Here is a 15730-nt window from a genome sequence, read left to right as displayed (position 1 = left end):
AAGCCCTCACATCAGCTTTCAATAATCTATGCTCACTGATAAACAAGACAACCCAGATTGGAATTCTCTGGGAAATCCAAAATGCTCCTTTTAACCCTTTGTTTCCTTCCTATCTGTGCCCAGATCTTGGTAGGAGATAAAGCACCCTTCTATCTGACAGATTTACGCCTCACTATTTTTTTCTCCTGTTGCCTTCTCTATGGTGATCAAATATGCCTGATTTTCTGGCTCAATCCTAACTTCATAAATTGCAGTTCGTTGTCCCTAGCAGCACACTCACATTTGTAGTCTACAAATCTTCCCATCGAGATTGTCAGAAATCTATACCCTGTGCCTTTTATCCAAGAGACTAGGAAACATGGAAGAAAGCAAAATGAAAGACACAGGGGCAGGGAGTTAGGAAGAAATTGGCAAATCCTTGGGTCTTATTAAGTGCAGTTCAGGTAACTACTGTGTGGGTGACTCTCTTTAGAACCAAAGGCAGCAGCAACCCACAGCCCAGAAAAATAATCCTGGAAAGAACAAAGCTAATGCCCTCAGGAGGCTTTCCAGGCCACAGTGAAAAGGAGGATGGGAGCAGTCGCTGCAGGATGGCGTATGCCAAGAGCCAATGGTGATGGGCCAGGTCCCAGAACATCTTGCTAGAACAGCTTGTTCAGCAAGTCCCTATACACAGCCTCCCAGCGCTGGGAGACAAGCTGAGCCTACAGCACAGTGTCTAGCCAAGCCATTTAGCTTTTATTGGCTCTTAGCCATGCACACACACATTTCTCTCTTATACTTTTTTCTTCTTCCATTTTTCATGCATTCATTTTTCTTCACACTGTAGCAGAGATACTCTGATCCACTCTCAGAGAAAGCAAATATCCTGAGGATCTCTGCTTTCTGAAGTGAGTGCAATACCTCCTTTTTATTTATTCCATGGGCAGGGTAAATGGAAGTCAGGAATAGTTCCTGGACTTTCTTCCTTTCACCTTTTGTTACAATTCAATTCATTGGGTCTTCACTCATTTCAGAAGGATTTATTTGATCACCTTGTATATATTCAGGCAGCTGTCATTTAGCTTTGAAGGAGACAGAATAAAGTTGGGGGAGAGAGCTTCTGTTTATAAAACTTTCAGAGAGATTGAATTTATTTGTATTTAGATATTTGAAATTTGATAGGGAAGGGGGGAAAACCAAGACGGGTGGGGGGAGTGGGGGGGAGGGAAATGGATACCAAGACATGTGAAAGGGTATCAATGTATGTGAATTAATGCACCTTCTATCTGGCAAATATCATGTAACCCTTTTACTAATTACAATAAAAAATACAAAAAAAACTTTCAGAGAGAGAGAGAGAGAGAGAGAGAGAGAGAGAGAGAGAGAGAGAGAGAGAGAGAGAGAGAGAGAGAGAATCTTAGTGCTTTATGAATTTGGGCCACCAAAAGCTACTATAAATTCATAGACACATCAGGAAACACAGCTTGAAATGTTTAACCTCTGAGATCATTAGACAGATTCCAACAGGTGGCAGCAGGCTGTGGTTTCCAATCTGAAATGCAGAAAAAGCTAAGCTTGTCAATAAGTTTGCATTCACTTTGATCCATAGTTTTTTCAAATTAGATATTCTATAAAGTATAATGGCTAAGCTTGTTGGACACATGAGTTTAAGAAGTAGGAAATGAAAAAGACAAATAGGAACGGATGCCTGATTTGAATTGGACAGTTTACTGACACATACCTTCTCAAAAATGAAAGAGCAGCAGAACAACCCACATTGAAAAAAAAAAGCAAAACCTTGGACCAAATACTCATGGAGTGTTCAGCCAGTTTTCAGTACCCATGGGAATACACTGGATCTGTACGAGGTAAAAAGTCTACAAATAGGGTTGGAATATCACCCTCCTGGCAGCGGAACCAGCTTTTAATCAAGGAAACCACAGGAGACATGACATATGAATAGCTAGTGTCTTTTCAAAAGCTTACATTTGAGAAATCATCACCACCTTCTTTATTTTCATGATATGACTAAACAACATTTTTGCCAAAATTATGCTCCTCCAAGGGGAAAAACTGGGAAAGAGCAAAGGAAGGGGTGACATTGTTCAAAAACAAATGTATTCATTATCTGATATGTGTGACTGTAACCCCTCTGTATATCACCTTTACAATATATAACAAAAGAATGCTACGCTTTTTAAAATATGAATTTATTCCAAATACAGATCACCTAAAAATTAAATATTAATATAAGAATTATGCTCCAAAGTGTACAATTTTAAACAGCAATAACAAAATGATCTCAGTTAAATTTTTCATGAAAGACTTTATTCATTTTGATAAGGAAATTCTCTGTGTCCTAAGAGGACCAGCAGTTTATCTTAGAACTATAGAGGAAGCTCTCACACACTCCTGTGACAAGGATGTTGTAGTTATTATGTCTCCATAGGGGCAAAACTTTTCCCTCTAGTTTAAACCCACAAAGATTTTTAAAACCCTCCATTTGTTGGTCAGATATCAAGTGCCTAGAAGGTGGAATGAAGCCAACTCTCATGAAGAAGGCCCTGAAGACTTGGCTTCCTTATTAATTCTTAACCCTTCTAGATGTTAGTTTTCTGATCTGTAAAATTGATTTGGGAGTTAGATATTTTATTATTCCTGTGCTGTTAGTACATAATGCTATTATATCATAGTTTTAGGGAAAAAAAACATATTACCTCTAGAACCAAAAAGAAATGTTGAATGAATTGTCCATATTGTATTTAGGCTCTTTTTGTTTCTTTGTTAAGGTTTTCTTTTTAAAAAGCATTATTGTAAAGGTGATGTACAGATATATGAGCCAGGTAATCAGTACATTTCCTTCTGAACAGTGTCTGTTTCTTAGGCGTTGACAAACGACTCACATTATGAGCCTCCATAATGGATCAGTAGAACTGGTTTGAAATTATCTCCTTGCTTTGAATGGAGCTGTGAGATCAATGAAAAATAAGTAACTTGTAGTGTGATTTTTTTTCCTTTAGGATTTGGAATCTATTGGAGAAAAGGGAGAAAAGGGAATCCTTGGTCTTCCAGGACTTAGGGTATGAAACTGCAATGTTGCTTACCTGAATCTGTCAAGTCACAAGGACCATTTTCTCTACTGTTCGCCTTTTTATATTACTGAATTTGATAACTACCCATGCTTCTTTCATTTCTCTTCCACAACTCCCTGGAAAGCTCCTCCTCTCTTTCTCCCTAGTCTCTTGACTTCCTTGAATAATGAATGGTGTTTCCCCGTACTTCAGCGCCTCCTTCTTCTCCTGTGTAATTACCGTTGGGGCTAAAGAATGATGTGGATGTTGCCTTACTTTCATCTCATTTTATTCCAAGGGAATGGTGTCAGGGTAGTGGCACAGGAATGCCAAAAACAGTGTCAAGTATGGTCTTTGAAAGGCAGAAACAAGCCCAGGATTCTCTAGAACAGAATGATATCTAAAGTCAAAAATTTGCAATAGGGGCCAGGATTTTGGCCTAGTGTTAGAGTGCTTGCCTAGCATGCATGAAAACCCAGGTTCAATTCCTCAGTACCACATACATAGAAAAAACCCAGAAGAAATCCTAAGGCTCAAGTGTTAGAGCTCTAGCCTTGAGAAAGTCCAAGGACAGTGCTCGGGCCCTGAGCTCAAGCCCAGGACTGGCAAAAAAAAAAAGTTTGCAGTAATCTCAACCTGTCTGATTCCTGGCTTTCAACAACTAGGTTTCAACCTCTAAGTAGTTGAATAACCTTAGCCTTAAAGAAGTAATATTTTAGAAAGGCTTTATCTCATGCATTAAAGCTTGTTATGAGTCCTTTACTAATATTATTCCACCATTATTCCACCATTTCTTTATTTCTCCCTCTTATTTATCTTGAAAACACAATCATCAACAAAGTATGTATTAGAGGTGGAAGAGAAGAGGCTCTTCTGTTATCTATTTAAAAATCCTCTGGTTTGGAACTAATACAAACTAAGGGTGATAACACTCAGCCTTTCTACAAAATTACACCTTCTACTTAAAATGTTTCCATTTAGTTAGTCCTTACAAATGCTTGATGTGGCTATTCTGACTGATGGCTTATTGCTTGGAAATCCATCATTATGCCAGGTCTAGGAACATTTTTATTAGTACCATGCACTGACCAATTGAGCCACTTTCTTAACTGACTTAAAAGTGTTACTAAATCCTGAACTCAGTTGGATAGCTTTATTGTGTAAGTTTAGCAGTCTTTTCTAGTGTGGGTTATTAGTCTTTCTGAGGTATGGATATTCTCTTTACAGGGTCCAATGGGCTCCGAAGGAGTGCAAGGCCCTCCAGGGAGACAGGTATTTGATTATCAGTAAAGCCTTGGCATTTAAAATCCTGACCAAAAAGCTCCCTTGATTTACTCAACATGGCAAAATGGGGAGACATTGCTTATAATGAAAATTGTATCCCTCTCTTTAATAGAATAATCATATAATCTTAGCCACTCCATTTTTTTGTTTTCACACAAAATGAGGGATATCCAGAGTCACATTCAGTGCCTTGCCATGCCATGATGTTGTAATATATCTTTAGCATGTTACCAAAGACAAGCAAGATCAGTCTGTATACATAACCTTCTAATGTTTGCAAATCCCAACTGGCAAATTTACTAACTAGCTTCATATTGATGTCTGGAAGACTTTATACCTTGCAGAATCAGAAAGAAGCCATAGATACCCTGAACCCAAGCAGATGCCCTGTGCTATTTGTCCTGGATTAATCTAAAGACTAGTTCCTGCCTATGCACTTATTACTTTGCACTAATGGTAACTATTTCTGTTATAGGGCGAGAGGGGATCCCCAGGCTTTCCTGGGTTCAATGGATTCATGGGAGTTAAGGTAATGTTGTTGGGAAGTCCAAAACCAGGGCTTAGAAGCAAGGGAAGAATTACTATAATTAATTATAAATATGTACATAAGAGATGACATGTAAATGCTTTTATGTATTTTGATGCTTTCTTTGTATTTTGATGCTTTACAGGTCACTCTTTCTTTGCATGCAGAGTTCTTTGTACATTGATGAAGATAGTACCAACTTTTTGGTTGTATTATAGTTTTGAAATTCACTGCAGGCATTGCAGTCCCTTATTGCCTGCACCTGTGGCGTATAGCGCCTACTACTCTCTCTGGGTGTTGTACTGTATATCAGATCCTGATACCTGAGTCCCTCCTCTGAGAGAATTAAGACACTGGCTTTCCTATGCCTGACAAAATCCAGTAGTGGTAATAGCAGATTCCCAGGCTTGCTGCGGGTGTGAGGAAACACTGTAATTTTGCACCTCCTTAGCCCTTCTGGGTTATGCTATGTTTACACTTGTGAAATACATCCCAGACCCAGAACCAAAATGACCTGAAATAGTGTTGCAAAATAGAACTAGGATCTTTTGTCCTTGACAAGTTTGTAACCGTCAGCCCTCTGAGCTAGCTTATTTGACTTGGCAATTAACTTCTAAACTAGCTGACCATCAAAATCAGGAGTCATGAAAGGATCTTAACAGTTATCTGGGTTTTGGTTTTGAGGTCACACAGGTATTGGGTAATAAGGTGGCAGAAATACTTGTACTCAATGTAGTTCATCTTTACAGGGCGAAAGGGGTAGCACTGGCCTTCCAGGTCCAGACATTTTCACCGATATCGATGGTGCTGTGATCTCAGGTGTGGCTTCTCATTGTTTTGACTGGGAAAGAAGGGACATGGAGTTAAATTCTATATCTCCCTTAATTGTTAAAAGAATATTTTGTCAGCCACTAGATTGCTGACACTATGAAGAGCCCTTCATGGGAATTCTGGGCTTGAGAAATAAAGCTAGTTGTAATCCTGAGCAGAGAAATGAAGTCCAGTTTCCCATTTTTATTGGGTCCATAAAGACCAGAATTTAGGTCTTTCTGGACCAGGACTTGGTTTTCCAAGTGATGTGCAGGAAAAGGCTGAAATCTCCTCTCTCAGGCTAACTCTGGCCCATACTGTGGGATACTTCAGTTCTCACATAAATGATTCATGTATGCTTGAGCATGCTGATTTCAGACGGAGTAGGAAAGCATAACTAAGGGAGCTAGTAATTGAGAGCCCTCCACAGTATGATGTTTAGAAAGTTTGGTCTTATATGTCCTTGTCCTAGCTACTATATATGTCCTATTCTTCCCTTTGCCTTTTCCAAAGATCCAGGTACCCAAAGCCCTCCAGGTACTTCTAGATTGATCAGTGGAATGCTTCTGTTATAGAATCTCTACCACCAGGGCCTCCTAACTCGTTTTTCCTATCTCCAATTCTCACGTCTCTGCCTTGTCTGGTATTTATAGTCAGTGGTGGCTTCTTGTGATCTATTTCTGAGAAAATTAAGTGTATAACATAAATAGTGATCTTCAACACCTTAACCAAAATGATGTACATTGGAGGCATTATAAGAGATTACTATGAGAAGAACCTTTCCAGTACTTACCAGATCTTGTTTGAAAGAAAATCCTGAGCAGACCAATTTCTAAATACTATTGGAAGCTGGGCATGGTGGTGCATATTTTTAATCCCAGTACCCAGCAGACGGATGCAAGGAGGATTTTGAAGGCCAAACTAGGGTTTGTAGTGAGACCTTGTCTTAAAAATAAACACTAGTAGAACCTTAGCGATGGTAGAATCATCATATGAGACCATTAACATGCAAGAGACTTGAGGAGGGAAAGAAAGGAATTTCTTGCCCCAGATTAATCCCCTACATATGTTTTGGGAAATTTTGTGACATTTGTAAGCTTCCACTGTGTTTTGCTTACTGATTTTTCGTTTCATTGTAATGCCAGGTTATCCTGGAGATACTGGTGTGCCAGGCCTCCCAGGCCTTAAAGGAGATGAAGGCATCCAGGGCCAGCGTGGCCCTTCTGGAAACTCTGGCCTTCCAGCCTTGACAGGTGATCCAAACTAAATCACCCTCTCCACAGATTAATTCACTTTGATCCCTAACATTTCATCCTAGACCTCTGGATCTAGTCATACACCCAGCTAAGTGTAATGAAAAGCTCAACTATAATCAGTAGATTCTTACACTGATAACCAAAAGCTAATTAATGTATGCAGGTGTTGGATCTAGGTGAGTAGCTTTCCTTTGACTTAATGATTACAATACCTGGAGACTCTCACAGAGGTTTGTACCAATCAGAAGCCTAGACTGGGCATCTAAAGGCCTGTCACTCATCTGTAGATATGCCATCCTAACTGATACTTGCCAATAAGATCTAACAAAAGCCCAGAGGAAATTTTGTACCCAGGCTCCACTCTAGGCACTCGAGCACCAGATATCCCCCTGATTCTATGGATTATGCCCTTGACACAATGGATCATCAGAAAGTATATCCCTATATCATTCTATAATGGCAAGCAATGAAACAGCCTGCTGCAGGCTGGGAGTAGAACTATTCCAAATAAGAAAACTCAGGAATATATGTTAAAATTATCAGTTTCTAAATTCCCTGGAGTGGAACCTCTATAAAGATGTTTATGTTTACAAAGTAGTCTTTTGGATGAAGTATAGCTAGTCATAGCACAAAATTAAATGAAATTGAGAAAAGGCTAGAGACAGAATATTTCCTTATCAGTTCACCACTAAGAAACTCTGCCTTCTCTCTCTCTTGTACCTCAGTTTCCCAAGAAGTTAGAACTGATCCATAAGGACCTTTCTAACCCTGTTATAAGAGAAAGAAAAACTGATTTTCCAGATGCTATATTTGAGTTGTTTCTTACTTATATTAAACTTGAAAATACATGTGACATAGTGAAAATTTTTTCTATGGTTTATATCTTTCCAGGTATACCTGGTGCCCCAGGGTCTCGGGGATTTCCCGGTCTCAAGGGAGAGCAAGGAAACCCAGGACGTACAACAATCGGAACAGCAGGCCCTCCCGGCAAAATTGGTTTACCTGGCTTACCAGGAGCAGCGGGTCTACCTGGTAAGTTATTCATTTCTTTCTTTGGCCTTGAGACCCAGGTATGACCGAGACTGAATAATAAGCCATGAAGGAGCATTTCGTCATTGAAATAGTTAAACCAGAACACATCACTGCATAGGGATAGCAATGAAGACTACATCCTTACCAAATCAGCTCTGCCTCTATTGATATCAGTTCTAGCAGTGGGTGTTTCAATCAAGCAGCAAGCAACCTAGCACTACTGTAAAAATCAAATAACTTCTTTACCCATTGTCTTCTATCTTTCACTGCACTTGGCTCTACAAGGTCTGACTTTTTTGCTTCTAAAGAAACATTGGGGGGGGCGGGAGTTTGGCCTAGTGGTGCATGAAGACCCGGGTTCGATTCCTCGGTACCACATACATAGAAAAAAGCCGGAAGTGGTGCTGAGGCTCAAGTGGTAGAGCTCTAGCCTTGAGAAAGTCCAAGGACAGTGCTCAGGCCCTGAGCTCAAGCCCAGGACTGGCAAAAAAAGAGAAACATTGGCTCTTTTGAGCTTCCATTGGCTCACAAGGCTCCAGTGGAGTGGGCTGAGAGCCAAAGAAAGAAGCTTAGCTGGCTGCAGCCTTGTTTTTAAGTGGAAGATTAAATTCAACAGTAGAGCACTTTCTTGACATGTATAAGGTCCTCTGAGTTTCATACCCAGAGATAGATAGATGGATGGATAGACAGACAGACAGACAGACAGACAGAGCATGTTCTCATTAGATCATACACATGATGTTGGAATTCTAGATCCTAAGAGATGAATAAGGAAAGATTAAGGAATCTCAAAACAGTCAATGCTTCTTTAGAAGCAAAAAAGTTTGACCTTGTAGAGCCAAGTGCAGTGAAAGAAGACAAATAGGTACAGAAGTTATTTGAAGCAGTTGGCAGTGGATTTAGAGTACAAGGACATATGCACAAAGTAACATGGCTTTTAATATTTCTCCTTAATCTTTCCTTAGTCTTCTCTTAGGATCTAGAATTCCAATCTCACATATATGACCACTGCTTCATGCACCTATCTCTTCTTTTGCCCCAAGGAGGCTTTGTGGGGTTAAAATGGCACTTTTGAGTTATTGAAGGTACTTTGATCATGTGTGGTGCTCTAGTACAGTTCTTGGTTTATAGCAAACATTTTGTGTTAGAAAATTGAGCAATCAAGAGTCCTGCTGGTTCTTTGTCACAGACTTAGGAGCCCCAATCTTAGGTATTTTTGTACCTACTCAATGTGTTAATCTTCAAGGACTCATGTTGTGCTAGATCAGATGAATCCTTAGGCTCTATCATCTAATAGGTTTTTATATTTTTACTTCCCATAGGCCCAGCATTAGAGAGTGGAACTCTACATGACACAGAGCCAGGGTTTCCTGGTCTCCCAGGAGAACAAGGACAAAAAGGAGAACCAGGACTCAAAGGAATAAAAGGCAAGTTTTTCTCCTTGAGGTTCACTGTCCTCTAAAGTCCTCAGAGAAGGCTTTATGATATGAACTGAACAAACCTTAGAAATCTATTTTGAAGCAATCTATGATCCTGAGTTTTGATTATGGGATTGTAAGGGTTGCTACTATTAGGGCTGTAAGACAAACTGGCATTTGAGATCACACAGAACAAAGTGGCTTGAAACATATTCTTCCTACTATCTCCACCTCTAGAAAGTTGTTGCTAGCATCCCAAGGTGATAACTAGTACTACTTTCCCTACTTTGCAAGATCAAGGCTCGATACTATTGTCAGCTCCTTTAGCCTGAAGGACACTGAACAGGTCAAGACCAGAAACAATGAAAAAGCCAACTGGCCTCAGGAAAACAAGTTGAGCCCCATCGATGTGAAGGAGCTGATCAATGAGCCTTGCCTTCAGCTGCAATGCTTCTCTCTGTCTTCTTCCTATGTTAAGATCTTTTTAACATTCCTTACTCCTAAGGGATGAGGCTCAAATCAGTCTAGTCATTGTGGTTGTAGCTCAGGACAGGGTAAGGGAGAGGTGAAATTACTGACCCAAGAGAGGTTTAAAGGTGGCCTGGAAGCTTCCGGGATTTAAGATCACATCTTCTTTTTTTCATATATTTATTATTGTAATTAATAGAAGGGTTACATGATATTTTCCAGATAGATGGTGCATTAATTCCCATACATTGATACCCTTTCACATGTCTTGGTCCCCATTTCCCTCCCCCCCACCCCACCCCTCATCTTGTTTTCCCCCCTTCCCTATCCAATTTCAAATAACCAAATACAAATATATCTGATATATCAGGTAACAAAGTGAGATACTGTAACAATATGGGATAACCAAGGGACAGCAAAAGAGATGAGAGATAACATAGTACATTAAGAACAACAATCATTCATTATATGGCTTATGTTTCTATATCCTAGAGATCCTTTCATTTAGCGTCATACTATATGGCAGTTCCTCAAAAGACTAAACATAGAGCTCCCCTATGTCCCAGCAATTCCACTACTTGGCATTTACCCAATCATCCAGAAACAAGGACATACTAAATCCACCAGCACAACAATGTTCATTGCAGCACTATTTACCATAGCAAAGATGTGGAACCAACCTAGATGTCCCTCAGTTGATGAGTGGATCAACAAGTTGTGGTATTTGTACACAATGGAATTCTATGCTGCTGTCAGAAAGAACGACATTGCCCCATTTGTTAGGAAATGGAAAGACTTAGAAAAAAATCATATTAAGTGAAGTAAGCCAGACTCAAAGGAACTTAGGCTCAATGGTTTCCCTCATTTGTCATAATCAGTAGAAACCTTGGGCTCTCCTAGCAGAGATTTGCAATAGAGCAAAACCTTGATACATATGCCCATATAGTATGACGCTAAAAGATCACACCTTCTTCTGTGTAGAAATGAAGAGTTCTCCTGAGCTTCAAATGGAGAAATTCCTCTCTTTTCTCATTGCCCTGTATATTACTGCTTAAGTATAGTAGCAGTGATCTGTTTCAGAGTCTTAGGTCTTGAACTAGTCCAGTTGTTTTGTAAATATCGATTTCTAGTATTCAGACCCAAAGAAGGGTCTTTGATGGGAAATGACACTTAATTGCAAATCTAGACTTATAATGTTAATGTTGGCCCTCCTCTGGCTCACGAAAGAGCTGGCATATATCTCAATCTCTTTCTCTTGGTTAACATAGGGACAATTATGCTACCCCTTCTGTATTTCCATGGGGTCAAAAGTTTTTTTTTTCTAAAGCTTGAATTTTGACAATGATTATCAGTCTTCATTGTACATGAAAACCCAGATAAGGTCATTCAATAATAGATTCAGGCCCACTAAGAGTCTGATGAATACTGTGATAGGGCTCCGAAAGCTGCCTTCTAAGCAGATGCTACAGGTGCCTTATTCAGGGGATCTAAGGTCAAAATTGAGAACTTCAGGTTGAGTATCCCTTATAAAAGATGCTCGGCACAGGCCTGGAGTGTAGCGTAGTTGTAGAGTGCTTCCCTAGCATTCACGAAGCCCTAGGTTTGACCCAGTACTACATACTCAGAAAAAGCTGGAAGTGGCACTGTGGCTCAAGTGGCAGAGCGCTAGCCTTAAGCAAAGTGTCCAAGGAAAGTGTCCAGGCTCTGAGTTCAAGCCCCAGGACTGGCAAAAACTGCTTGCCACAAGAAGTATTTTCAGTTTTGTATTTTTGGATTTTGTATTATTTGCATAGACCTCACCAGTTAAGCTTTAATTATCTAAAAATCCAAGTTGTTTCCAATTCCACAGCATTTAAGCTCAGTCGGTACTGTTTGAAGAACAGACTAGTCCCTCGATTATCAGTTACCTAAAAGTAAATAGAGTCATAGGATCATAGAGTACCTGCCTGGCAAGCACAAGGTCTTAAGTTCAAAGCCCATTATCACCAAAAGCAACAAGAAACCGTTCAGGATCTTAGGGGAAAGTAGACATAACTATATTGTTGCCAATTGTCATTGTCCATATTGTGCATATGGAAATGGTGGGGTTGGTTGGGCTCCTTGATACCTCTTCAAAAGTGTGTAACTGAATTCCTGATCGTTGGCCTAATTGGCATTTGTTGCACATGTACATGTCAAGGAAACAGACAATTTGATGGAAAGAATCTTTATGAAGGTTGAATTCCAGATTCTCAGTGGATGATGTGTAAGTCAGCAGCGCCTTGACTCTTGCTGCACAATGAACTCACTGAGGACTGAGCTTCATCCCAGACTAGCATAGATATACTCGGATAGATGATTCATTCAAGTCTTTGCAGACTATTTGATGCCTTTCCAATGAAAGTTTTTCAAGTCACAAATAACTACTTTTTCTTGAAATGAATGTTCACTTTGCTTGATGATACTGTCTGTTTGCCCTCAGGGGACTCTGGTTTCTGTGCTTGTGAAGGTGGCATCCACAATGCTGGATCACCTGGAGAACCAGGCATGCCTGGGCCGCAAGGTCTCATTGGCCTTCCAGGAATTAAAGGAACCAGAGGAGATCCAGGCTCTGGGGGTGCACATGGCCCAGCAGGGGCTCCAGTAAGTCTTGCCTAATTTGGGCCCTGAAAAAGTAATGGAAACTTTCAAATACCACTCACTCCTTACCAATCATTTTCTTTCACATAAATGAAAGAGATAAAACAAAGATTTGGATTGTTGGTCTGTAACAATCCTGACCAGATGGTTGGTCTATAAAGTCCCTTTCTGCTTTAACTAACCTATAAAATTATTTACATTTGCCTATCATCGTGCTGGACTTGAGATAAGGTTTTGATCCTCAAAGACTTCAAAGTTGGAAAATATAGAAAACAGGCAATTATTATCCAAGATGATAAAATCAAGACTCCAGCACAATGCCAAATATAGCTAAGAGTAAGATATAGGTCATACCTTTACTAGGTGTCAGAATTCTGTGAAGTCGGCATCTTTTCACTTTGTCTCTTTGTCAGGGTTTATTTGGGCCTCAAGGTCATGCTGGCCCCAAAGGAAAGAAGGGTGAACCAACAGTCCATAGAGGATCTGGGATGCCTGGTGAAAAGGGTGATTCTGGCCACCGGGGGATTCCTGGGATAATAGGAACCCCTGGAATGGATGGAGTACCAGGCTTACCAGGAACACCAGGCCTTCGGGTAAGTTGATCAATCATTGCTGGGTGATTATGTCTATCAACTTCTTATCTAACTTGGAGAATATATGAGCCCAACCAAACCATGGGACAGGACAGAAGAGGAAGAGTCCAGAGCATTTTGTCCTTCCTCTGCCTCTGAGATTTTGGCTTCATTCTTTAAAGTGGGAATATTTTTCTCAGAATGATCATTGTCTCACTTGATAGATGCTAATAATCTTATCATGTAACCATATCAATTTAAAAGTCTTCACTTTCTCAATAGCTTTCATTTTCCATTAATCTAACTGTTTTCTGCAACCTCAAGAGTTTTGGTGTTCCACGTGTTTTCTGGCCTCTCTCCATCCATATCTTGAACTTTTGAAACTGTGGGATCACCCAGAGTTGACGAGACTCATTCTCAATAACAAAACAGAAGATAGACAAGATTGATAGCTAAACTAGAGTAATAGAGAATTTTCAGTAAACCTAAAATCCCTCCCTCTTCTATGGTTTGAGGTGTCTTGACATAAGTGTCTAAGATGAACTTCTTTAATTTTTGTTGCTTAGGGAGATGATAGACATGGATTCCCAGGTGAAAAAGGGCTCCCTGGACTTCCTGGTGAAAAGGGCCAACATGGTCCAATGGGCCCCCCAGGAATTGGGCTTCCAGGACTTCCTGGACCTCGAGGGTTTCCTGGAGATAAAGGAGTGGATGGAATACCAGGGCAACAAGGTCTCCGTGGAACTCAAGGTGAGTGGCCATAACTCAGTGACTGAAATATGTCATAATCACTACTTTCCCCTTAAGGTGTGTGTGTGTGTGTGTGTGTGTGTGTGTGTGTGTGTGTGTGTGTGTGTGTGCGTGTGTGTGTGTGTGTGTGTGTGTGTGTGTAACTCTACTAATGGGTATTGTTATCATTTTAATAGTTATAGTGTATCAATACCATCGTGCTATTATCCTAGTTCAAAGCCTCAGCTGATATCTGTTGCAAAGAGGACAATATCCAAACTCCTCAGCCTGGATTTCCCAAAAGTCTCTAAACAGGGAGCCGGGAGTTTGGCCTAGTGGTAGAGTGCTTGCCTACGATGCATGAAGCATGCATGGTACCACATGCATAGAAAAAAGCCAGAAGTGGTGCTGAGGCTCAAGTGGCAGAGCTCTAGCCTTGAGAAAGTCCAAGGACAGTGCTCAGGCCCTGAGCTCAAGCCCAGGACTGGCAAAAAAAGTCTCTAAACATGGACAAAAACCAACCCTTTCACTTTATTTGACATTCTTCTTAATATAATCTAAGACACTAGCCTTCTTCGCTTTATCTAATCACCAGTGTGTTCATTTCCAGCTCCAAGGTTATACTCATGTTGCCTTTTTCTAGAATGTCCTTCCACTTTTCTCTGTGTGGTCATGTCCCATCTTTCTTCTAAGGTTCACTACTAACTTTATCTGTTCCACTAAGCTTTCCCTTGACCACCACAGTGTGTTGTTCCTAGTTAAATTTACATCTCTTGCTATTAATGCTTCATTTTTCTAGATTATTTTGTGACTCTCCAGATTCACAAATTTTTTTTGCCAGTTGTGGAGCTTGAACTCAGGGCCTGGGCACTGTCCTTGGACACTTTTTTCTCAAGGCTAGTGCTCTGCCATTGAGCCACAACACCACTTCCAGATTTTTCTGAGTATGTGGTACCGAGGAATCGAACTCAGAGCTTCGTGCATGCTAGGCGAGCATTGTGTCACTAGGATATGCTCCCAACCTCACAAATTACTTTTAAGCATTTCCAAATTATATTCTAAGCACCATTTATAAATACACATATATAATTCCAAATTATATTGAGAGCAATATTTTTTTTTTATTTTGTGGGTCATGGGGCTTGAACTCTGGGCCTGGGTGCTGTCCTTGAGCTCTTCAGCTCAAGGCTACCACCCTACCCCTTGAGCCACAGTCCCACTTCCCCTTTTCTAGTGATTAATTGGAGATAGGGGCCTCACAGACTTTAGTGCCCGGGCTGGCTCTGAACCGTGATCCTCCAGTCTCAGCCTACCGAGTAGTTAGGATTACACTGCAACCAGTGAGAGAAATATTTCTAACCTTTTCCACTCACCCAGCAGCCCCGGAGTTTTATTTAGTGGTAGAGTGCTTTCATAGCATGCATGAAGTCCCGGGTTCGATTCTTTGGTACCACATACATAGAAAAAAGGCTAGAAGTGGTGCTGACGCTCAAGTGATAGAGCTCTAGCCTTGAGAAAGTCCAAGGACAGGGCTAAGACCCTGAGCTCAAGCCCAGGACTGGCAAAAAAAACAAAAATCAACTCACCCAGAGGGCTTCATGCATGCTAGGCAAGCACTCTACCACTAGGCCACACTCCAGACCCACCTGGGACTATTTTCTTAAACCTATTTCTCCTCATGTCACCTTATTACCTTGAAGAATCACAAAAGAAAAGACAATATATCAGCTTCTGTAAATTTTTATTTATTTTAAAATATATTTTTGTGAGTTTTTATAATAAGCACAATAATTTAGACTAAAATTTGATCATTTAAGATTATTAAAACAAAAAATAATATTTCATTTCACAAAATTCTATGAAGTCTATGAAGGATTTATGTTTCAGTGCTAGGGATTGAACTTCAGACTCATACATGATGCTAGGAAAGTACTCTACTATTGAGGTACAGCCCCAGCCTGAA

At 40.3% G+C, this 15730-nt stretch overlaps 1 protein-coding gene across 1 annotated transcript in view; it reads left to right on the top strand.

Moving 5' to 3' along the window:
* Positions 1–15730, top strand: part of Col4a6 (collagen type IV alpha 6 chain) — a 274344-nt gene that overhangs the window by 224325 nt on the left and 34289 nt on the right. The window contains exons 14-23 of the mRNA XM_090326871.1: positions 3003–3062; positions 4281–4325; positions 4813–4866; positions 5613–5682; positions 6819–6926; positions 7821–7961; positions 9284–9388; positions 12309–12469; positions 12880–13059; positions 13605–13788. Coding sequence (XP_090182997.1) covers positions 3003–3062; positions 4281–4325; positions 4813–4866; positions 5613–5682; positions 6819–6926; positions 7821–7961; positions 9284–9388; positions 12309–12469; positions 12880–13059; positions 13605–13788 — 1108 coding nt within the window. The remainder of the gene's footprint in view (positions 1–3002; positions 3063–4280; positions 4326–4812; positions 4867–5612; positions 5683–6818; positions 6927–7820; positions 7962–9283; positions 9389–12308; positions 12470–12879; positions 13060–13604; positions 13789–15730) is intronic.

This window comes from Megascapheus bottae, chromosome X, assembly GCF_031878675.1.
Source record: "Megascapheus bottae isolate mThoBot1 chromosome X, mThoBot2.hap1, whole genome shotgun sequence".
NCBI lineage: Eukaryota > Metazoa > Chordata > Mammalia > Rodentia > Geomyidae > Megascapheus > Megascapheus bottae.
This window is presented reverse-complemented; position numbering and strand designations above follow the sequence as displayed.